Genomic DNA, 22,819 nt, shown 5'->3' with positions numbered 1-22,819 from the left:
AGGGAATGCCCTGTCACAGAGATGGGGCGGCGTAGTGGGGATGGGGTGGGAGTGGTGGGAGAGATACTGAGATCATCGGTGGTGGAGAATAGGCATTGGTGAAGGGATGGTTACTCGATCATTGTATGACTGAAACGTAAGCACAAAAGTTTGTAAGTCTGTAACTATATCCCACGGTGAGTCACTAAAATTTTTTTTAAAATAGAAGATAGTTAATATCTTGCCATTATCAAAACACATATCCAAGTAACAATTAGATACTACTTTATACTCAGTAAGATGGCTAAAAACAGATAGTAAGTGCAACCGGGGTGATGGAGAAATTGAAATCCTTATGCACTGCTGGTGAAAATATAAAAAGAGGCACTGCAGGAAAGCTTGAAGGTTCCTCAAAAAAGTTAGCCATAGTTACCAAAGACTCAGCAATTTAATACCTGGGTATGTGCCCACAAAAAATGAAAACATGTCTATACAAAAGAAGTGAGTATTCAGTCAAAAAATGGAAAGGGCACCTGAACACCTGCTCTGCATGTCAGTTCTTTCTCTGGCTGACTTCATTCTGCATTTTATAGATAAATGTATGTGCATGCCTAGTTCATCCATTGCCTCTTATACATTCATGAACTTATTTTTATGCTTTATGGAATAAACTGTGGCAAAAGAACTAAGAAGTAAGGCTCAGAAGTAAAACACTTGTCTTGCAGATATAAAGTCTGAGGGTCTATCCCCAGCCCCATAAATAAAGGAGCAACAGTTTCTATCAGTCTTAGAGACCATGACTGAGTTGAGGAGTTCGCTCAAAGTGGCAGAGCAGATGTCTGGCATTTGTGAGGTGCTGAGTTTGACTCCTGGTATCATCAGATCCGTGAGCACCACCATAATTGGTGCCTAGGTCTTTTGGACATTATTGGAGAATCCTATTTTAAAATAAACGAAGGGGCTGGAACAACAGCACAGCAGGTTTGCCTTGCATGCAGCCAATCCAGGTTCGATTCTCAGCATCCCATATGGTTCCTCAGCACCGCCAGGAGTGATTCCTGAGTGCAGAGCCTGGAGGAACCTCTGAGCACTCCTGGGTATGACCCAGAAAGTAAATAAATAAATAGATAGATAACTAAATAAAAACAAAAATAGGGTTCAAACAAGCAAAGAAAGAAGGGCTGGGGTAAATGCCTTGCCTGAAGGGGAGGGGTGGGGCAGGTTCAAGGCACTACATGGCCCCCCTCAACACCCCCTCAAAGACCAGCACCCCATGAGCACTGCAGGGTATAATCCAAAAACAATAAAAAAGACTGATCTCTTTCCCTTCCCTTTCTTTTGGTTACTCGGCCACACCCAGCTGTGCTCAGGGCTGACTCCTGGCTGTGCACAAAGGGGTCAGCCCTGGTGGTGCTCTGGGGAGCACATTCAGTGCTGGGGATTACACATGGGTCAGTGATATGCAAGGCAAGTGCCCTGCCAACTGTACTATCTCTCTGGCCCCAGGCAATATTACTTTCAATGACCTTTTGAAATAGATCTTATCTGGGGACTCCGGCTTGACCCCCTCACTGCAAGCATGCAGCCTCGAATTCGATCCCCTGTGTCACCACATTGGCTGAATGAGATTCCTGGCAGCTCTGGGGTCTGTCTTGCAGCTCTGCCATTCCTCATCCCCGGCAACTGATTTCCAGTTGCACTGCAGTCATTCAGGAGGACGTTAACATCACAAGAAAAGAGGCCCAATCCCTGGCAAGCAACACCAGTAAAAGGTTGTGGAAACACTGTCGAGTATGTTACCCCAGGTTAGAAAAACATTCAAAAGGACACATGAACACACATTCATCGCAGCACTCAGTGTAATAGCTAAGATACGGAATCAACGTAGGTGTCCAACGACAGGTGACTGTTTTGTGAAGATGTGGAATAGATATGCAATGAAATACTATGCAGCTGCAAGAAATGATGAAATCATGTAATTTGCTGCAACCTGGTTGGAACTGGAGGATATCATATTGAGTGAAGTCAGATGAGGATACATACAGGTTGATCTCACTTCTCTGTGGTAGATAGAATAATTGGATGAGGGAGCTGAACCAAATCTGGGTGGTGCTCAGGTGTGACCCCTACAGTGCTCTGGCAGCACTACTAAGTTGAAACAGAGAATATCCCCTTATAAAGATGGGAAGGAAAAGACGCACTTGGGAGACCAGAGTAGTTGCTGAATGTGACCAACTCCTCAACTTCCCAAATTATTACAAAGAATCCAGTCACCCCTAAACCATTCCAAGGTCCTCAGCAGTCTTCCTCTTTAAGGTAGAAGCTTTTGAACGATAAGAAGCTGCTGCCAGGATTTCAGTACATACCCCAAAGTGATAACAATGCCTTAGAGTAAGCTCTCGTGTGGACACTCATCTAAAGACAGGCCATTATGCTATGTGGCTGGGAGAGCGTGAGGGCTTCGCTGTGACCACAGCTCCGTCTGCCTTCACAGTGCAGCTCCCCACCTCACTGACAATCTCCACAGTAGGGTCAAGCGGTCAGTAGGAACAAGGTTTGGGTTTCCTTTGTTCCCTCTTAGTACTTATGTCTTGGCAAAATACTGATGTTCCACAAACAAGCCAGAGTGTCCACTGCTCTGAGTAAGGCATCGCCTTTCTACTTTGTCAAGTCTGCAGTTGCTACAATTATGGAACTTGTAACCTTAGAACTGATGAAAAGACTAAAAGAATTTTTTAAACAAGCCATCAGTGTAGACCTGTGTAGGTGAACGAAGAAACACTTGAAAGTCAGAAGGGAAAAAAAGGATGCTTGGGGCTGGAGCAATCGTACAGCAGGTAGGGTGTTTGCCTTACACACGGCTGACCCGTGTTTGATCCCCCATCCCATATGTAATTCCTGAGAGGAGAGCCAGGAACAACCCCTGAGCATGGCGGTGTGGCCCCAAAACAAAAAGGAAACAAAAAGATACTAAACGTTTAGGATTAGCAAACGCTGTTGGATTTCCATAACATATGTCATTCCTGATTTCATCTGTAAGAGATGTGATTAGCTCCCTTTCAAAAACAATGGCATCTAAAAAAAAACAAACAAAAACAATGGCACCTTACTAATATTTTGGCAATTTATGGAAAATTTATTAATTTACATTTGCAAATAATTATGTCATATTGTAGGTGACCTGTTACTCATTCAACTGATAATGTGTTCGCCATTCAGTGTTTATTAATATTATAGATGTTTCATTCAAAAAACTCACTGAGTGATAATTACCTGGAACCCAGGAAGAATCAAGGTTTTGTGGACCCTAAATTTCATCTAGTTTATTAAAATCCTGTTTAACAAAATAAATGCAATGCAAAATCATGAATAAAAAATCGCTGGGATCTTCCCCGAGATCCTGCAAGTAAGGTTTGGAGTTCAGCTTCCTTTAATTCCTTATCAATTCACCTCAGCTGGGCCTTTTTGTTTTGTTTGTGCTTAGGTTTGGGTTACACCTGGCATGCCCTCAGCTGACTGAGTTCTTCTGGCTCTCACCTCGACCTTTCCCCAGATATATTTAATGCAGGGAGTAAATTATGATCAACGCAGACTCTAATCAACCCAGTCATTTGTCAGATAGGTAATAAAATGAGCTAACTGAATGACCAGCATCCCTTGCCTTTGGAAAGAGATGTAACATTATTTTCCCTTGTTTTTCGGCCACACATAGCAGGGTGCTCAGGGATTACTCCTGGTTGTGCTCAGGGAGAGCATGTGGGTGCTGAGACTTGAACCCAGATCAGCCATGTGCAAGACAAGTCATGCACCCACTGTACTTGTGCTCCAGACACAGAGTTTTGATCACGCAGGCAACTTGTACCTGAAAGGAATGAGCTAGGTCATTTAGAAAGATTGGGCCCCAAAGAAAGGAGCCCATCCCCCAGCACATTTGGGCTCCCACACTTTTGTTGCTGGGGTGGGTAGTGCCATACTTGGGCACTCCATGAGTGCTGGGGAACCATGTCGTGCAGGGGCTTAACCCTGGGGCTCCAGCACCTAAAGAGTGCACTATCTCCCCAGACTCCATGACAATCTGTTGAGGTGACTGAATTACTCTTAGGAGCTAGTTCTATTTAAATCACATGACAGGGATGATCATTTCTTTCCAGGTATCTATGATTCTTTCATTACCTTTTTCTCTCATTTGAGAGTAAAATTTCAACATATGCAATTCAAATAAATCGTCACCTTCTCCATTATAAATTTGTTGGGTTTTCTTCTCATTGTTTGGGGACCACATTTGGAGGTGTGAATGGGAGTGACTGCTGGCAATGCAAAGCTCAGGCTCCAGCTCTCTGAGCTGTCTCCTCAACCTCATTCATGAGTTGTTCTCAGTACACCACCCACCATTATCTCCATGTCGCCCCACTATCTTGTTACCCTGCTGTCTGGACTAGCAGTAAGGCTCTCATGTTTTCCCACCAGCATCTGTCTTCTTTCTTCCAGTGTTCAAGGTTCTTGGTGACAAACACCCTGCTCGATTCTTCTGTAAAGATAGGCCTGACACTCAGAAGGAATGGCACTCTGTGAATGTTCTTGAATGTCTTAATTTTTATAAAGTATGATGCCATTCCACCCCGCCCCCGCTGTCTCCTACAAAACTATACCAAAACTGAGGTTCTTACGGTGCTTGATATAATAAAATGCTTAGTAAAAATGTGGCATTAGAGGCACTGAGGTGACAATAATCTCTAAGCCTGCTCCTTACTAAACTGGACTTCAGGGTTCTTTTTTGCCATTGTCAGTAAATTAAGGAGGTGAAGGGGAGCTGCTACAGGTGGGCACCTGCAGGAACTGTGACCCCGGCCCAGACACACTCCAACCCCTCACCCGCCCCATCTAATCTGTCTGCCGGATGATCGACTCAGGTTTATACCCATGCAGAATCACCGAGCTGCCTTCCTGCCTTTCCTTCATCTAATCTGCAGGAAAGGTATAAAACTGGATTTCTGAAACACAAGCAGGGGAAGACTCTTTTTCAAAGTCAGACTGAAAGGAGGACCTTCCGCTTGAGTACAGAATTTCCTTTAAGCCTATGAATTTTGATCTGCTTGTGTCACATCAAATCAGAGAGAAATCAGAGGGAACTTTTCACCCAAGTGGTATAAAACCACACGCTTCTTACACATGAGTAATCAGAAAAGTAAGTACAATGAAATTAGGCAAGAACAATGTATGTTTGATGAATGTTTTTCACTCACTCTGATGTAACACAAACACTTTTGGGGTCACAGAGATAGTTTCAGAGATGGAGCACATGTCTTCCATGTATAAGCCCAGAGTTTGATCCCACCACACCACAGAACTCCAGGTGCCTCCCATGGCTGCCTTCTAGCTCAGCTGGCCAGTGTGATGCCAGTTTTGCCAGGAGTGATCCTGGATCCCTCCCCAGCACTGCCAGGTGTGAAGCCTATGGAATGTTTTATCATAGCTTTTTACCACCTTTTACCACAGCTCAAAGCTTTATACTGACCACAGTGAATTCACTTTAGAGGTGTGTATCTATATGTATGTATATATATATATATGTGTATATATATATATACATATGTACTTTTTTCTTCAAAATAATGGTCTAGATTATGAGGGAGGGAAATATGCTAAGATAGATGTTCAGGAACTCTTATGCTTCCCCATGTAAAAGAAGCTCCCAGCTAGGAATGAATCCATAACTCTCCTTCCCAGCCAACTCCCAGTAAAAACTGTTATACCTAGTTCTTCCCGGCTCTTTGTTGCATACATTTAAGTGGTTAGAAACTTTGCGCATGAACAGGAACCAAAGTTGGAATTAAACTGGGAATTCAAAGCCTCATCCACAGTTCAGGGCCATACCAGTGGGAATCACAAGACAATGCTAATGGATACCTTTCTGTTAGTGCTCGAGCCAATAATCAATAATAGAGAAAGCAAAGCATGCCAGGCATCATGCAAATCTCTTGGCCTCTTTGTTCCTTAGTTTCTTCGTTTGAACAAAAAGAATTGGATCTCAATACATAGAGTTCACACTGGCCTTGCACCAGTTAGTTAATAATAACTGTATGATGTTTTGATGCAGTGTTATTATGTATATTTATCTGCTTTTTTACTTACATCTTGTGTAAAAACTGCATTCCATGCCAGGACTGAAACGTTCCAAAGCTCAGTTCAGTGATTAAATTGCAACCAAGATTCCTACCAAAGAAAAAACACAGGAAAAAAAGAAGACAAAAGCAGCAGCAGAAGAAGAAAGAAGAAGAAGGAAGAAGAAGAAGAAGGAAGAAGAAGGAAGAAAGAAGAAAGAAGGAAGGTGGAAGAAGGAAGAAGACGAAGAAGGAAGAAGGAAGAGAAAGAGGAAGAAGAAGAAGAAGAAATAAGGAAAAAGAAAGAGGAAGAGGAGGAGGAAGGGGAAGAGGAAATAAAGGAGGAGCCGAAGGAGGAGGAGGAGGAGATGCAGAAAGAGAAGGAGGAAGAGGAAAAGAGGGAGAAGGAGAAGAAGGAGGAGGAGGAGGAACAAGAAGAAAGACGGAAGAAGAGGAAGAGGAGGAGAAGAAGAGAAAGAGGAAAAAGGAGGAGGAGCAGAAGAAAGAGGAGGAGAAGGAGAAGAAGGAGATGCAGAAGGAGAAGATGCAAAAGGAGAAGGAGGAGGAAGATGAGGAGGAGAAGAGGAAGAAGGAGGAGGAGAACAAGAGAAAGAAGGAAGAAGAAAGAGGAAGAGGAGGAGGAGGGAGAGGTAGAGGAAAAAGGAGGAGGAGCAGAAGGAGGAGGAGAGAGAGAAGAAGGAGATGCAGAAGGAGAAGGAGGAGGAGGAGGAGGAGATGGAGAAGGAGAAGGAGAAGGAGAAGGAGAAGGAGAAGGAGAAGGAGAAGGAGAAGGAGGAGGCATTACTTCTCATTCACATAGCCACATTTCATGCACTAAACATCACTGTGAAAGACCTTTAAGGTTTATTCTTTGATGTTTATGACACAAAATAGCAAATGCTTAACAAATACTTCACTAATGAAGTTCTCTAGAACAGGGATTCATGACTTCAGCACTACTGCCACATGGGGGCTGGATACTTATGGGGGGGCTGTCCAGTGCATTGTAGCTATTCAGCAGTGTATCTGGAGGCCTCTGCTCACTAGGTACCAACAGCATCATTATAGATCTGACAATTAAAACAATAAAAACTACCTCATGGCACTATCAAGGGTCATGTGGGCACAAAATCATTCAGGTTGAGGGCCATGGTTCTATTGTTCACATTGCTCTGACTAGTAATTCTCATACTAATCCTTACAGGCAAAAAAGGATTTGCTGTACAGTTTTAGTAGCTGAAGCTACTAGGGGTAAGAAGGAAAAAAATCTTTCAAACTTAGTTAAGTGAAGATCTTTGCAGCTTTTAAAATTCGCTGTGTTGACAATGTTAGGGGAACTGTTTAGTAACTCAAACATAAGGTTTTAATTTTGGATTTCATTGCACGACTGGCCTCTTTCTGGGCTAAAATGTGTCTCCCAAGCTAGAGTCTAGCATTGTGTGTGAAGTTGGGAGCAGGGAGGGATGCAATGAGGCCTGTGCAATGATGCTAATGAAACCCTTTCTGTATGTGATATTAAACAGTGTTTCTTAGCCTCGGAAAAGAGTAAAAAAAGTTGTACAAGGAATGGAATCATCTTTATGATGCTTATAAAAAACATGTTATTTTTGGAAGTGGGACTCTATTGCTAATTGATTTCCTGACCCTGCTATTAACAGTTTTGTTAGAAATAATTATAAAAATATTTCCCCTAATAAAACATATCTTAAGAAGTTGCTAGCAAACAAAGGGTTGCTTTCTTGTGCACACATATTAAAATTGATATTGTCCAATTTTCTTCAGTTCTGTCCTTGTTCATTCTTTCACTGTACGAGTGTAATCAAATGTGGTGACATTTGGGGGAGTGTATGTAAGCTGTAAAATGCCGTCTCAGTCATAATTACTGTGGTAGAAGGAGAGTGTGTCTTCTGAAAATAATAAAAAAGAAATTTGTATTACAATAGCATTGAATTTGAACCCAGAAATAAAGTAAATGTAAAAGAAATGTGCACTAGACTTGCTTAGCTGATTATTTTTCAAATACTTGTTTACAGTGATATTAAAGATTTACATTGTTAGGCCTCATTCAAGGAACAATAACTCAGTCTATATTAAATCTCTGTGCTCTTCTCTAGCTGATTCTGTCAAGTGACCTTTCAAAGCATCCCAAATAAGGATCGACTGAGGTCACCATAGGCTAATGAGTCTTCACCCAAGCTTCACTTAATTCTTTAAATAAAGTAATTAGGGAATGCTCTAGAATATGAAGTCTTTAAACATACCTGGATATTCCTCTTTTCAGGAGAAATTGGGGATATTGCCTCATCCTACATTTGAGAATCTACAGAATAGAAGACTTTAGACATTTCCAGTACTTCCTGAAAACTAGTTTACTTTTCTAACTATTGTGTTGAGAACAAATTGCTGTAGTTTTCTCTTAGCTAGTTTATACATGGTTATCATAACTCACGTAACTTGGAGAACCTGGCAAGCTACTGAGAGTTTACTGCCCACATGGGGGGAGAGCCTGGCAAGCTCCCTGTGGTGTATTCATATGCCAAATACAGTAATAATGATGGGTCTCAAACCCCTGACCCTGAAGAGCCTCTAATGCAACGCCACTGGGAAGGACAAGTAAAGAGAGGCTGCTAAAATCTCAGGGCTAGGATAATGGAGACGTTACTGGGCCTGCTGGAACAAATCAATGATGAACAGGATGACAGTGACAGTGATTTTTAACTTACACATGCTGCAAAAATGGTAGTGCTTCAAATGTACACCTTTCAATGAACTGTATCTTATTGCAAGATAAATCTCTAGGAAAAGGAAGAGGAAAATATTGTTTCAATTAACTACCAAATATATAATATTAGAAATAACTAGTAGAAGTCAAAATAATATTGAATGAGTAGATTTGAATGTTCCAGAACCCCTAACCTTCTTTCATTTCTCTCAACCACAAATCTTCATGAATTAATTGTATGACTACTTGGTTCTAATATTGGAGTTAAACTTTTCTTGGAGCAGAGAATTGATTAGGTGATTTTTATGTTCTCAATTCTACTTGGAGTCCAATTTTTTTTACCTCCATGTGAAATTACTATATTTAATATAATCATTTCAAATATTCAAATGAATAGTCTCATGTTTATATACCTTCCTGTTTAACTAGGCTAATAAAATGATCCTTTTTCATATAATGTGAAATGAAATTACTCCTTTCAGACAGAACTTTGAACTAATTTAGAATTAAACTTTTTTATCATAATAGAAAATCAATTTTTGGTTCTATATTTTCTGAATATTCCATTAATTCACTGCTTTCATTGTACAGGGGTGGAACAAACAAAATCCTCAGAGTGCTGAATTTTTTTTTGATTACAGTTGACTGTTTTATATCTATTAATTCTCCTTAAGTTCTTTCACATATGACCAAGATGGGTATAACTATCTCCTAGCTCATCCCTCTTCTTGCCTCTGTTCTTTCTTTCGTTCCCTTCCTTGGCACTGCTCAGGGATCACTCCTGACTGCACACACATCACTCTGGGGGGCTCAGGGGGACCCTGCATGGTGCTGGGGATCAAACCTGGGTCACCCATGTGCAGAAGCAAGCCCCTTACCCCTGTCCTATCATTCCAGTCCCAGGCTTTCCTTTTCTGACCCACAATGCACACCGTCATGTATTAACTTTCCAAATAGTTCTCAAACACCAGTCTCACTTGGGAGCTGATTGAAGATGCCTGTTCTCCAATCAACCTACTCCAAATCAGCTGAAGCGGGAACTGTGGTGGGGGGTTAACAGGCCCTCCAAGTGATCTACTGCAGGCCTGAGTGACCCAGCGCAGGTGGGCACGAGGGAGCTCTGCATGCTAGCCCTGGCTTACAACTCCTGGGTCTAGGTGTCTACTCTCTTTTTTGGTATTCTGAGAGCATTGAGGTGTTTTTCCTGTGTTCTACCTTTCTCCTACTCTCTTTTTACAAGATTCTGTCCAAGATGTCTGTGTGACAATAGCCCAACAATTCCTACAACAGAACTCTCCTCGTGATAATCTCACATGTTCTTAATAGTACTGCTATAGAATCACTCTGTTTTAGCCAAGTATTTCATATTTAAATTTTCATTTAAGTTATAGATAATTCAGAAATATGCTGACATAGGGTGTAAGAATGTATTGCAAATCACAATGATGAAACTACACATATTTTTTAAAATTCTGGGCTACTGGAATTCAAGTAAAGTTCTTTATTTTCTTGTTCTATAATTCAAGTTTATTTTTATTTTTTAAATAATTTTTATTAAGCCAACTTTTAAAAGTTTTCTATAAAGGCCAGAAATTTAAAAATAATAATATTCTAGATTTTGCAGAGCATATTTTTATAATATTTTTTCTTTTACAGAAAAACACAAACATCGACTTTATAAACACAAGCATAGTTTGAGCTTGCTCTTCAAGCTGTGCTCTCCCGTGTGTCTCGCTTGCTAGGGTCTATGTTCCTTGGCTTATTCACTTGCACTCTGGAAAAGCCGGTGCTCTCTCTCCAACATCGCCCTCCTTTCTCTCCTCCCACATCTTCCTAAGCACGTTTCATTCAATCTGCTTCACTGTTGCACCTCTTGAAATTCTTTCCTGCAAGGGACAGGCGGTGGACCCAGGATGCCTGTGATGAGGTTGGGACTGCTTTCCCTTTCCAGGATGCCTGTGATGAGGTTGGGACTGCTTTCCCTTTCCTACTGGTGCAGGCTGGCAGATGTACTTTGGGGGAATACTAAAACTAAAGAAGACATTCCCTAGCCCCAAAGTAGCTCAAGAGCTTGAGTCACATCATTTGAAATGCAAATCCTGAGCTCTTGGAGGAGAAACTGAGGTACCACCAGGATGCAAAAATCCAAGGCCCCACCCAGAAAAGGCTGGTCCCCTCAGAAAAGAAATTACACAAGAATCCATGAGATTATAAAGAGAACATCAACAGTGCAAGACATTCCTGTGACAACACCCAGACTAATTTTTAGTATGCAAAACTCCAGGAAAGGACAACCTTTTTGGAAGGATTGAATAAAAACACCTTCTGAAAGTCCTCAGGGCTTGCTCTTCAGGGCCTGACTATCTCACTTGCTTCTTTCTGCTTCTTTGCTTGTTTATTTCCACTCTGTCTCACCTGTGTTCTCTCTTGGACACATACTTCTTACTTCCTCTCCCTCACAACTTTCTAAATAAGTTTTAATAAAATCTATCTTGCTTCATGCACAAAATTTTAATAAATAAATAAATAAATAAATAATGAAGCCAGAGTGATAGTACAGCGGGTGGGGTGTTTGCCTGGCATGCAGCTGACCCGGGTTTGATCCCCAGCATCTCATATGGTCCCCCCAGCACTGCCAGGAGTAATTCCTGAGTTTAGAGCCAGGAGTAACCCCTGGGCATCCCTGAGTGTGATCCAAAAGTAATACATACACACATACATACATACATGAAAATTTAAAAATAAAAAATAAAAACAGGAACATATTTGCATAGCTCTTTGTTTTTATTTAGTAGTGCTCAGAGGATGCTTCAGGAACATTACTGGGGGGTCAGGGAATGGGGAGCCCAGAACCTCGTTCTGCTGGGAAACCAATCTGGGCCTCCTGTTGCTAAGCATCACACTCAACATTTGTGTAATCTCCCCAGCTGACAAAAACAATTCTTAAGTTAATGGGCTATGTAAAACTGGACCATGCATTGGTTTTGATCCATGGGGACATAAAGGAACTCTATGCGAACATAGAGGAGATAGTATATTAGCACTTAAGTTAAGTTTACATGGGTGATGCAAATATAAGTACTTTTCATTTATTATTAAAGTTTAAAGAAAAACTTTTGTGAAGCAAGACAGTTTATATTGAATGAAACTTTCTTAGAAAGATGTGGGGGGGTTGCAAAGAGAAAGAATTGGTTCACAAGATAACCCGGGTTTCTCCAGACCAAAAAAAGCAAACAAAGAGACATGGGGACAAGTAAGCAAAGTACACGATCCAGGGAGAACATGGGCTTGAAGAGTAAGCCTAAAGTTTTTTTATATATGCACATGTAGATATTTATATACATAAATGCAAATATAATTTAGTGCCAGAAATAACATGAGAGGTTTTTAATGCTATAATCACAAAACTATAGAATTGTATTACTGGAAGAAATGATAAAGATTAACTTGCACACCCTTTGTTTTATAAACAACAGAGCTAAAATCTCATAAATGAATGATTAACTAACTTACAAGTACTTGAGGGATAGCAGGCCTTCAAATGAATCCTTATGTAATTCAGTCAAAGAATTGTCACTGAGGATTCTGAGAAATGGAAAAATTATTTCTGGACCAAAATGCAAAATAACTATGACTATTTACTACATAGGACTAATTCTTACACATAATCATGGTGCTTTCTAAAGACCCCAATTCTTATTTAACTTAGGGATAGTGATCTCTGTTTAAACTCTTTGTTTTGTCCTCACTTATATCCATCATATATTGATATCCATCACACAAGCACAGCTATTGACTCTTCACACCAAGTAACTTATTCAAAGCATATTCTCTAGGTCACAAAATCTGTCAGATCCAAATTCTGGGTGACACCAGAACCTCAGGATTGCCACTCCCTCCTATCTTCCAAACATTACTCTGGATACCCCATGAAGAATGAAATTAAATCTGTAAAGGAAGCCCTTTGAAACTTAACACCATTAACTTTTTTTGTTCTGGGAAATAAAACGTGCACAAAGTGCACATGACAAATACTCAAGAATGATTGAGGCCAGTGATCACGCTAGACAAGAATTGAGTGTTTAAGGTAGATAAGGGGATATTCCTGATAACCTTTCAGTATCAATATTGCAACCCCAATACCCAAAAGGAGAAAGACAGAGACAGAGACAGAGAGAAGAAGAGTGCCTGCCTAAAGCAGGCACGGTGTGGGGGGTGGGGGGTGATGGGAGGAACCTAGGGATACTGGTGCTGGGAAACGTACACTGGTGGAGGGATGGGTGTTGAAACAGTGTACGATTGAAACCTAACCATGAACAACCATGAAACACTACCATGGACAATACTGTAAAACTGTAAATCAAAATAGCTAAAATAAAAAGATATTTTTAAAAATGAATTAATTATAGCCTTTTCCGCTCTTGCCAGTAAGTATCAAATTCCTATGACTATCATGCTTTCATTAATTTAAACATCATTTATTACTCATATTCAAGTTTAATGACATACAAAACTCATAAAAGATTAGTCTACTACTTCGGATGTCAATATTTTTCTATACAACACTTGTGTCTCAATTGACACAATTAAAAAAGCAATAAACATCAGAAAAATGGGCAAAGGACCATCCATTCAAAAAATGCAAAGGTTCAGTGAACATGTAAAAGTATTTAAATTCAAAAATAACCAGAAAAATTAAAATACAGATGGGATCCCTTTTATTCATTCATCAGACCAGCCCCCGAATGAAGAATGCTCAGAGGTGGATGGGCATGGAGAATCAATGCTTTCATGAACTGTTAAATTAGCACAACTATTTTGAGGTCAATTAAATTTTTATAACTACATATCCTTCAGCCCAGCAAATCTATATCTATTTATCTATTTAACAGACCTATTTGCCCATATTCACAAGACCATGAGCTGCAGTAATTCATGTGAAAAAAAAAATCAAGGGAGCTGGAGCAATAGCACAGCGGGTAGGGCATTTGCCTTGCACGTGGCCGACCCAGGTTCAATTCCCAGCATCCCATATGGTCCCGAGCACCACCAGGAGTAATTCCTGTGTGTAGAGCCAGGAGTAACCCCTGCGCATTGCCGGGTGTGACCCAAAAAACAAAAACAAAAACAAATTAAAAAAAATCAAAACATCTTTCAATACAATTACTATTAAACAGGAGTTTAAATGGATGGGGTAAACCTTTATGTACCATAAAGGAAAGAAGTCTAAAGCAAAATAAAGTGAAAGTATCAAGTGGCAGATGTTATATTTACAGGGAAAAAAAACAAATCAGAAGATTAAATTTTGCACTATGAATCATTTTTTAAATTTTAATTAAGAATGTAGTCATGGGGCTGGAGTGATAGAACAGCAGGTAGGGTGATTGCCTTGCACGCAGCCAACCCAGGTTCGAATCCTAGCATCCCATATGCTCCCCCAAGCACCCCCAAGGGTAATTCCTGAGTGCATAGCCAGGACTAACCCCTGTGCATTGCCAAGTGTGACCCAAAAAGCAAAAAATAAAAAAGAATGTGAACACATATCATGTTTGTTCATCTGTGTGGGCTGTCTCTAAAACATGTACTTCTCTTTTTCTCCTCTCACATCTTTCTAAAGTAAGTTTCAATAAAAAAAACTGCATCACAAAAATATATACATATATGTATAAGTGTGTATAAAATTAACTCTATTAGTTATAGAATGGAAAACAAAGAGACATTTTAAATAAGAGCTTGGTAAACTAAAAATTTTTATTTATTTATTTATTTTTGCTTTTTGGGTCACACCTGGCAATGCACAGGTGTTACTCCTGGCTCTGCAATCAAGAATTACCCTTGGCAGTGCTCAGGGGACCATATGGGATGCTGGGATTCGAACCTGGGTTGGCCGCATGCAAGGCAAACGCTCTACCCGCTGTGCTATCGCTCCAGCCCAGTAAACTAAAAATTTTTAAAGAAGTAAACTATTATAACTAATAGAGGTTGTTTTGGACGTGAGGGGGAAATTCCTTTTTATCAGAGGTATTGATCTTAAAATTGTATACTAAGGAGGATTTTATGGTGCAATTATTTTTTAATATTCATATTTGGAGAGAATATACTCACAGTTTCTCAACCCAAGGGTATGCCTTCCATGTATTTCCATCAATGGAAGAAATAGAGTTTCCTTGGAAATTTCTGTGAAGAAACACAGTTCACAGACTTGAATAGGTAGGAAAAGAATGAACAGAATAAGTAAAAGAGGGGCTGAAGCGAGAGCACAGCGGAGAGGGTATTTGCCTTGCACACAGCTGATCTGGGTTCGATTTCCAGCTTCACATATGGTCCTCCAGGCACTGCCAGGAGTAATTCCTGAGGACAAAGCCAGGAATAACCCCTGAGCATTGCAGGGTGTGACCCAAAAAGCAAAACAAAACAAAACAGAATAAGTAAAAGAATAAAGAAAACACAGAAGACACCAGCTTATTTCCACAGCTATCAGATTCCCATTTTGCCCCACTAGAGACATAATGTGGGGTGACTAGTCAAACAATGAAATACCTCACAACCTAAACTTCCTAATTCCTTGAGTAGCTAAAATAATGCCAATTAATTAGCATGTAAGTCATTTTTCCAAACTCACACCTATTGTAACTCCTACTGCAAATCAATGGAGAAACTTTTAATTTCAAAAGTATAATATACAGGGAAATGAACAAAATTATCAGCAAATAAATATTTAAAAAACATTGCCAGAGAACACCAAAGTTTTAGATCTATACTCTCTATTCAAAGTTCGAGATAGTAGAAATTTCTAGACAGACTAGGGAAATTAGAAAATGAATGGGACTAGTGAGGAGAGATATATTCAATGTACTTCACCAGGAAAAGAACAAATCACAAAGAATTATCTTTAGTGGGGGAAAAAATACACAGGAAAGAAAGTAGAAGAAAACCCAAGATGGTAACAGGAGTTACTGTGCGGTAGTCATACAGCTGGGAGAGTGGGAAAGTGGGATTTTCACACATTATCCTGTTTACTTTACTGACCTATTGTACCAAAGTTTATGAACTTACACATGTATAGATGCATGAAATTGGTAGGGGTGCGGGGGATGGTGCTGAGGACTTACCCCTGGTACTTAACTTCATAAGTATCAAAATGAACAAGTATCACAGCAATACTAGGAAGTGATAATTTACCATACTCCCCACCTAAAGAAAAGGGAACTGAGTCACAGAGCTAAATGACTTGTCCAAGGTAACAAAGCTAACAAATGACAAACTCAGGCAGTCTGGCTCCAGAAATCATGTCCATAAGCACAAGGTGTGGCACTAGCAAAAAAAGATAAGGAAGACATACTATTGTCTAAAAAAAAAAAAGCTAGGGCAAAAAAGAAAACAAAGGTTAGGGAATTAAATGAAGGAATGAGGGGATGAAGGATAGGTTGAGGGTGAGACAAAAATAGGGAAGGAAAGAGAGTATGGACAATTATAAGAAAAAGACTGGGGAAGAAGAAACAACATTTAAAGAAGAATGAGGATATCTTTTTTTTTTTTTTTGCTTTTTGGGTCACACCCAGTGATGCTCAGGGGTTACTCCTGGCTTTGCACTCAGGAATTGCTCCTGGCAGTGCTTGGGGGACCATATGGGATGCCGGGGATCAAACCCAGGTCGGCCGAGTGCAAGGCAAATGCCCTACCCGCTGTGCTATCGCTCCAGCCCCAAAGAATGAGGATATCTTTTCACCAACAAAATATGAAAAAAGAGAGAGAATCATTTAACGTGGACATGGGGGATGAGGCAGATACAGGAAGACATTGAAGCAAAGGCTTGCTACGTCAATAGGCAGAATGCAGAGATAAGAGGAAAGGTGATTCTTACAGTATAGTGAAGGTCCTGTTGATGTTGGGCCCTGGCACAGGCACTCTACGGAGCCTCTTCTCTGGACTGAGACCGGTGCAGGAGAGGGTATCCTCTGTGCAGGTACAGAGCTCACATATGTTGAAGGTCATGTGTTCATTCTGTTGCAGTTGCTCAGGGAAATCTACATGTGCCTTTTCAGAAGTAGATCGTCCAGAAGATAGGGCTGAAGAGTGACTCAGGGAAGCTGTCCTTGATGTTTCTGGTTGTGGCGTTTCGTCCAAAGTTACAGATGTCTGTTCACTCAGATCTGTGTGTTGATGCTGACCCTGTTCTGACAGCAATCCCTCTGTGGGGGTTGTCAGAGTGGTACTTGTTGAAACTGTTACCTCAGCTTTCTTTGGGGCCTTTGAAGACGGAACTCCAGTCTCTTGCATGGTTGGAGCTGTAACTGAACTACCTTCAGTGACAGTAACGTCCTTGTTTATAGGTGGATATGTGACTTCACTCAGGTTTGAATGAGGACTCAGAGATGGTGTAATAGGTGTCACATCTGAGTGTTCTGCAGCACTGGTACTTGTCAGGGTTGTCGAGGGTTTAGTCTTCACAGTGTGTTCTGAAGGTACAGTTATATATTGATGTGTAGAAGGTTGATTTTGATTAGAAGTCTGACCTGGGGTCTTCTGTGTGGTTGGAGAAGGTACTGTCTTCAAAACCCCCAGACTGGGTAGAGCTGAAATCTTAGTGGCGATTGAATGAGTCCGCACATTCCCTGTTGGTTTTGTCACAGTGTGCTCTGTGGGAGCGGTAGTCTTCTTCAGGGTCGTAGAAGCTTTGCTCTCCCTACTTGGTTCTGCCGTGAGAGTCGTGACCCGGACTGATGATGGATGCCGAGTTGATGCTGAAAGTGGTCCTTCCAAATGCTCTGAAGCCTGAGCCAAAACGATATCTGTTGGTAACTCTGAAAGCTGAGTGAGGGTCTCCTGCACAGGTGAAGAAATTTCCATTTTCTCAGCAGGTTCCTTGTCTGGCGAAAGCTGAGTTAGAGTCTGACCCAAATGTAGAGCTACCATCTCACTCTGGAACATCTGTGTTTCAGAAATGGTTGATGATAAAATCTGCCAGCCAGATAATTCCATGTTCTCAGAGAGGCCTGGAAATGAAGCCTGGACCTCCTGGGATGGAGGTTGAGCCTGGGCCTCCTGCTGAACTGAAGGTTTGACCTCATTTATGACCTCTGTAGTTTCAGAAATAGTCACACCCTTAGGATTAGAAGTGACACTGGGCAAGTTGATGTGTGGAGCTTTACTGTGACTTGGAGATGGAATATTTTCTTCAGAATGCGGGAAAGGGTGAGTGATGGATTCCTCAGATGGCTCAGGAGATTGAGCCTGCATCTCCTGCTGGACTGAAGGTTCATCCTCATTACTGATCTCTGTAGATATGGAAAATGTCACACCAATAGGTTTAGCACTGACATATGTCAAATTTAAGCTTAGGGATTCATTGTGACGTGGAGATGTAATAAACTCTTCGGGATGCAGAGGTGGATTAGTGACAGATTCCTCAGATGGCTCAGACGGTTGATCCAGGGCCTCCTGTGGCACTGGAGAAGATTCAACCTCATCACCAACCTCTGAAAAAATGGAAAATGTCACACTCAAAGGCTGAGCAGTGACATGGGGCAAGTTTAAGTGTGAAGTTCCATTCTGACTTGGAGTTGGAAGATTTTCCGCAGGATGAAGAAATGGTTGAGCTTCCAACTCCATAGAAGATTCAGGAGGTTGAGCTAGGGATTCCTGCTGGATAGAAGATTCAGTCACCTCAAGGATCTCTGGAGCTTGAGCCACTGCCTCCTGCTGTATGGCAGAGTCACCCTCAGGGCTCTCTAGAGGCTGAGACTGGGCCACCTCTTGAGCTAGAGAGTGTTCATTCTCTTCACGGTTCTCTCCTGTGTGACTTAGACTTAGGGTTTCTGGCTGGGTTGAAATTTCATCCTGCTTATTGACTCTTGGAGTTCCGGTAATCTGCAGATAGGCAGGTTTGATGATGACAGTAGATATATTTGAAAGATGGGCTTCTTTCTGGACTGGAGACAGTTCATTTGGCTGATGATGAAGTAAAGACTGCACTTTCAGACCTGACTCTGAAGACTGAGCTTCCATCTCCTGAGGTACTGAAGACCCCCTTTCTTCAGGAGCCAATGTAGGCTGAACTAGGATTTCTGGCAGGACTGAAGCAGTATCACCCTCTTCAGGGGTACTGGACAGCAAATCTGAGTCTGGAACTAAAGGTTTCGATTCCTCGGGAAATCCTGGAAGTGCAGCTGGGGTCTGTTGTGTGCTTGCTGAAACTTCAGCTTCCAGGGCCTTAAAGGGAAGCTGTTCTAGCTCTTCAGAGGGTTCTGGATGCTGGGACTGGGGTGAAAAGGATTCAGTCTTGTGAGGGATCTGTGGATGTTGCTCTGAATCTCCCAGTACATCCAAGGGTTCATTCCCCTCGGGATAAAAGATATCCATACTGGAATCTAAGTCCTCATCCTGCATCTGTTGTGGTCGATGATGAGGTTTCTTAGATTTTCTGGGAGTTCCAACTGTTAAGTTAAAAGAAATTATATTGTGTTAAAGCCCACTCTTGACCTTTGTAACCTCGCTTTGTTCTGCTTCTGTAACCATGCTTATGACCCTGAACTGTATATAATAATGTACTATGCCTGGGTCCTGTCACATACATCCTGACATCTGCCTGACGGTTGGGCTGGAATTCACGTATGTGCCTAAAAGATAGGGACCCGCTCACAGAAGGAGTTGCTGAGAACAAGGAGCCCAGATAGTGACTCCGGTCCCACGGCCCAGCAGATAGTGAATCCGGCCCAGTAGATAGTGACTCTGGTCCCACAGCCCCGTAGATAGTGACTCCGGCCTCTGACACAGAGCCCAGATAGTGACTCCGGTCCCAGGGCTCTACAGATAGTAACTCCTGACGAAGGGCAAGAAGAATGAAAGAATGTCTCCAGACACACAAATTCCGAGATAGTGGTTCCAGACGAGGCTACGTGACTAACGTGACTGGCCCAGAGGACTTGAGCCCTATAAAAAGGCTGCCCTAACTAGCACAAACCGCTGCATCCACTTGAGGTGCAGCCCCAGCATGTTGGTTTGAATAAACTTTTTCCTTGCAAGTCTGGCCCGTCTCTGCTTCTTGCGGCTCTGGACCCAACACAACAATTTCAGCAGCATGGTGATGGCCAACTAGACCCTCCCTCCTGTTTTCAGGAGAAATAATGAAGTTTAGTAGTTTTGGAACCTGTCCACTTAGAGGTGGAGCAGGCATTTCAGATGTGTGATCTTCAGGTTGACCTAGACCTATAGTTGGACTTGTACTTGTCCCTCTAGGAGACAAAGCTAGAGGTGGACTCTGATCCTGAGTCCATCATATCATTGGATCAACTGGGAGCCTCTGATGTGTTGCTGGCTTGTCATTCAAACCCTGGTGTGGAAGGGCAAATCGATGGGATGCAGAGGGCAACCCTTTACCTGAGTATTCATGCAGGATGGGGATGAAACCTTTAAACTTCTGCGGCGGTAACAACATCCGGCCAATAGTCGGGGTGAAACGTTGAAAAAACCCGGACTTGACCCGTGGTTGAAGGGCATGAAGCGATTCAGGTGCAGGAGCACGGGAAGGTGAAATCCAGGGCTTGGGGGTGGAGGGGTCGGGGATCAGCGGGACTGGGTGCAGGACCTGCTTCATGATCGGAGCTCCCTGCACAAGCAGCCACATTGGTGGCCACAAGAGTAGACACAGGACATATAGCCGTTGCCAGGACATGACACTCGGATTAACTCGAGAGCCATGGTCCGAGCCACTAGGGCGCGGGCGTCCGGACCCGAGGCCAGCCATTGTGGCAGCCAGGAGATCCGTGGCACCCTTAGGCACTGAGGACCTTAGCAACGGCACACCCTTAGCAACCCCGAGCCCCTCCCCCACAGCCCCTTTATGATGCCTTTATTGGGGAACCAGCAGGACCCAGAAAGGCACTTGAAAGGCACCAAAGACGTCCAATCAGGTCCTCTTCCCACCTTCTCCGCCCACCCCCAGCCTTCCCTGCCAGCCAAACAGGACTGGGACTGCCAACGACTCTGGGCCTAGCCCTGTGGTGGGGGTGGGGCGGGGAAGGAACAGTGTGTCCCCATTGGGCACACTGGCGAATTCAACAGTACTAGTCCAGTTGTGGTGGTCTTGGTGCGTCCTCCTCACTACTGAAATCCGAGACACATTCTTCCTCCCCTGGGCCATCCTGCTTCCAAGAAAGCTAGCTGACCTGCAAAAGGAGCACTACTTAGGATGGATGGGGGTTCCCAAATGTTCTCATTTCCTTTAAACTCTCAGTATCTCTGATTAATACTCTCCTAGAGAGGGGATAGCATGGAACCACTGACCCAAAATTTTCTGAAGGAGGGCTCTGGGGCCATAAACAGTTTATTCTGGGAGACAGACCTTAAACAAATGAACAGTCATATACACTCCTTTACACTGGCCTGGGGCAAAATCCCCCTTTCTTGCATGGAGCTCAACATTAATTCATAGAGAAAAAGTAGCAAGCCCCTTTCTAGAGGGCTGCCTGCCTTTCTAGCACTCTTGGAGAGACCACTGAAGAGCTTAATGTCAGAATGTAACAAGGCTCTCTTGCAAGACTGTGACTAGCACCCATTTAACTTTCTTCACAGTCCTTCTTCTCATGGATTTCAGTTCTCATTATCTCACACTTCTAGAATATACATTCCATGAGAAGGGGCTTCCTCCCAGGGTCTAGTTGAGTAGAGAGCTTTGAATGGAGTTGGTTCCAAGAGAGTCCTCATTTAGGGATGGGTGTTAGTTTTCTGAATTCTTTGGCATTAGTACTAAATGTTTTCTCACATTTCATAATAAGGTGGACGTTTTTGTTTGTTTGGGGGCCACACCTGGAGGTGTTTGAGGTTGCTCCTGGCAGTGCTCCGGAGGCCATGCAGTGGCAGGTATCAAACCCAGGTCTCCCTCGCGCACAGTCCATGCTCCAGCCTGAATAACTATGTCTCAGGCTCCTGAGCTAGTCTTGTTAAGATCCAAGTATAGGTGTTTGAAGTTTTCTTGATGTGTTTGTTTTAAACTATTTGAAAAATTATTTTGCATAACTAGATCAAGAGTTCAAAAGACTGAGCACATGCTTTGCAGGAGAAAGGTTTGGATTTGCTTCCTACCATCACCTGGTCCTCTGAGCACTTTGACAAGTGATTATAAGGAAGAGAGAGGCCAGGTAATTTCTGATCAGTGCCAAGTGTGAGCCACGCTACCTACTCCACAAATAAAAATTATTTTACAAAGAAAATAACATTTTTAAAAAGAGGAACACAACACCTTTTTTCTCCCTTTCTTTTCCTAACTTTGAAAATACATTTTCTGATTTTGAGCCACATTAATTACATATGTCCAACTCCAAATTTAATCCCAATGGTATGAAACACATTTTCCCGCCTACTCCCACCCCTCTGCACCCAGCCCCTCCTTCCGCCATCACTAGAACACACACAGTTAAATAATGCATTTATATTTTCTCCTGGAAATTAGCAAATTAATTCCTAATTTGGAATACGGTGCACTTGTTTAAGAGAAATGTTCTTTCATAAAATGTTTCATACAAGATATATATGAGATAATGAGCTCTAGGTATTGTATCTTACTTGAAAAAAAATGTAACTTTTCAAATGCTGCAACATAATCACAATTAAGGCCAAAATCCCTAGATCCTGTTTAAGGGGATTTCAAAAAGGTATTTCTCTGACAGAACTCAGAGGGCGCTTAAAACTCTCCAAATTTCTTTTATTTTTAAATGTAGGCTAATTTATTTTCTTCTTCTTTTTTAAAATTTTATTTTATTGAATCACCATGTGGAAAATTACAATGCTTTCAGGCTTAAGTCTTAGTCATAAAATGCTGAAACAACCATCCCTTCACCAGTGCCCATATCCCAGCACCAAAGGAAAAAAACACAGTACACCTCCCATCCCGCCCACCCCCGCACCCCACCCCGCCTTGTAACTGATAAATTTCACTTAACTTTCTATTTACTTTGGTTACATTCAATATTTCAACACAAACCTCACCATTATTATTAGGAGCACCCCACTAGAGTCA

The 22,819-nt window shown here is 42.0% G+C and overlaps 1 protein-coding gene across 1 annotated transcript in view; it reads right to left on the bottom strand.

The window, feature by feature from the left end:
- Nucleotides 1-22,819, bottom strand: part of LOC129406538 (leucine-rich repeat-containing protein 37A3-like) — a 97,123-nt gene that overhangs the window by 29,682 nt on the left and 44,622 nt on the right. Inside the window, exons 3-7 of the mRNA XM_055144699.1 lie at nucleotides 16,667-19,238; nucleotides 14,908-14,979; nucleotides 12,316-12,387; nucleotides 8,804-8,875; nucleotides 6,112-6,192 (exon numbers count right to left, since the gene is read on the bottom strand). Of these exons, the coding sequence (XP_055000674.1) occupies nucleotides 6,112-6,192; nucleotides 8,804-8,875; nucleotides 12,316-12,387; nucleotides 14,908-14,979; nucleotides 16,667-19,191 (2,822 nt within the window). The 5' untranslated portion in view covers nucleotides 19,192-19,238. The remainder of the gene's footprint in view (nucleotides 1-6,111; nucleotides 6,193-8,803; nucleotides 8,876-12,315; nucleotides 12,388-14,907; nucleotides 14,980-16,666; nucleotides 19,239-22,819) is intronic.

Source organism: Sorex araneus, chromosome 7 (assembly GCF_027595985.1).
Source record: "Sorex araneus isolate mSorAra2 chromosome 7, mSorAra2.pri, whole genome shotgun sequence".
In the NCBI taxonomy this organism is placed as follows: Eukaryota; Metazoa; Chordata; class Mammalia; order Eulipotyphla; family Soricidae; genus Sorex; species Sorex araneus.
This window is presented reverse-complemented; position numbering and strand designations above follow the sequence as displayed.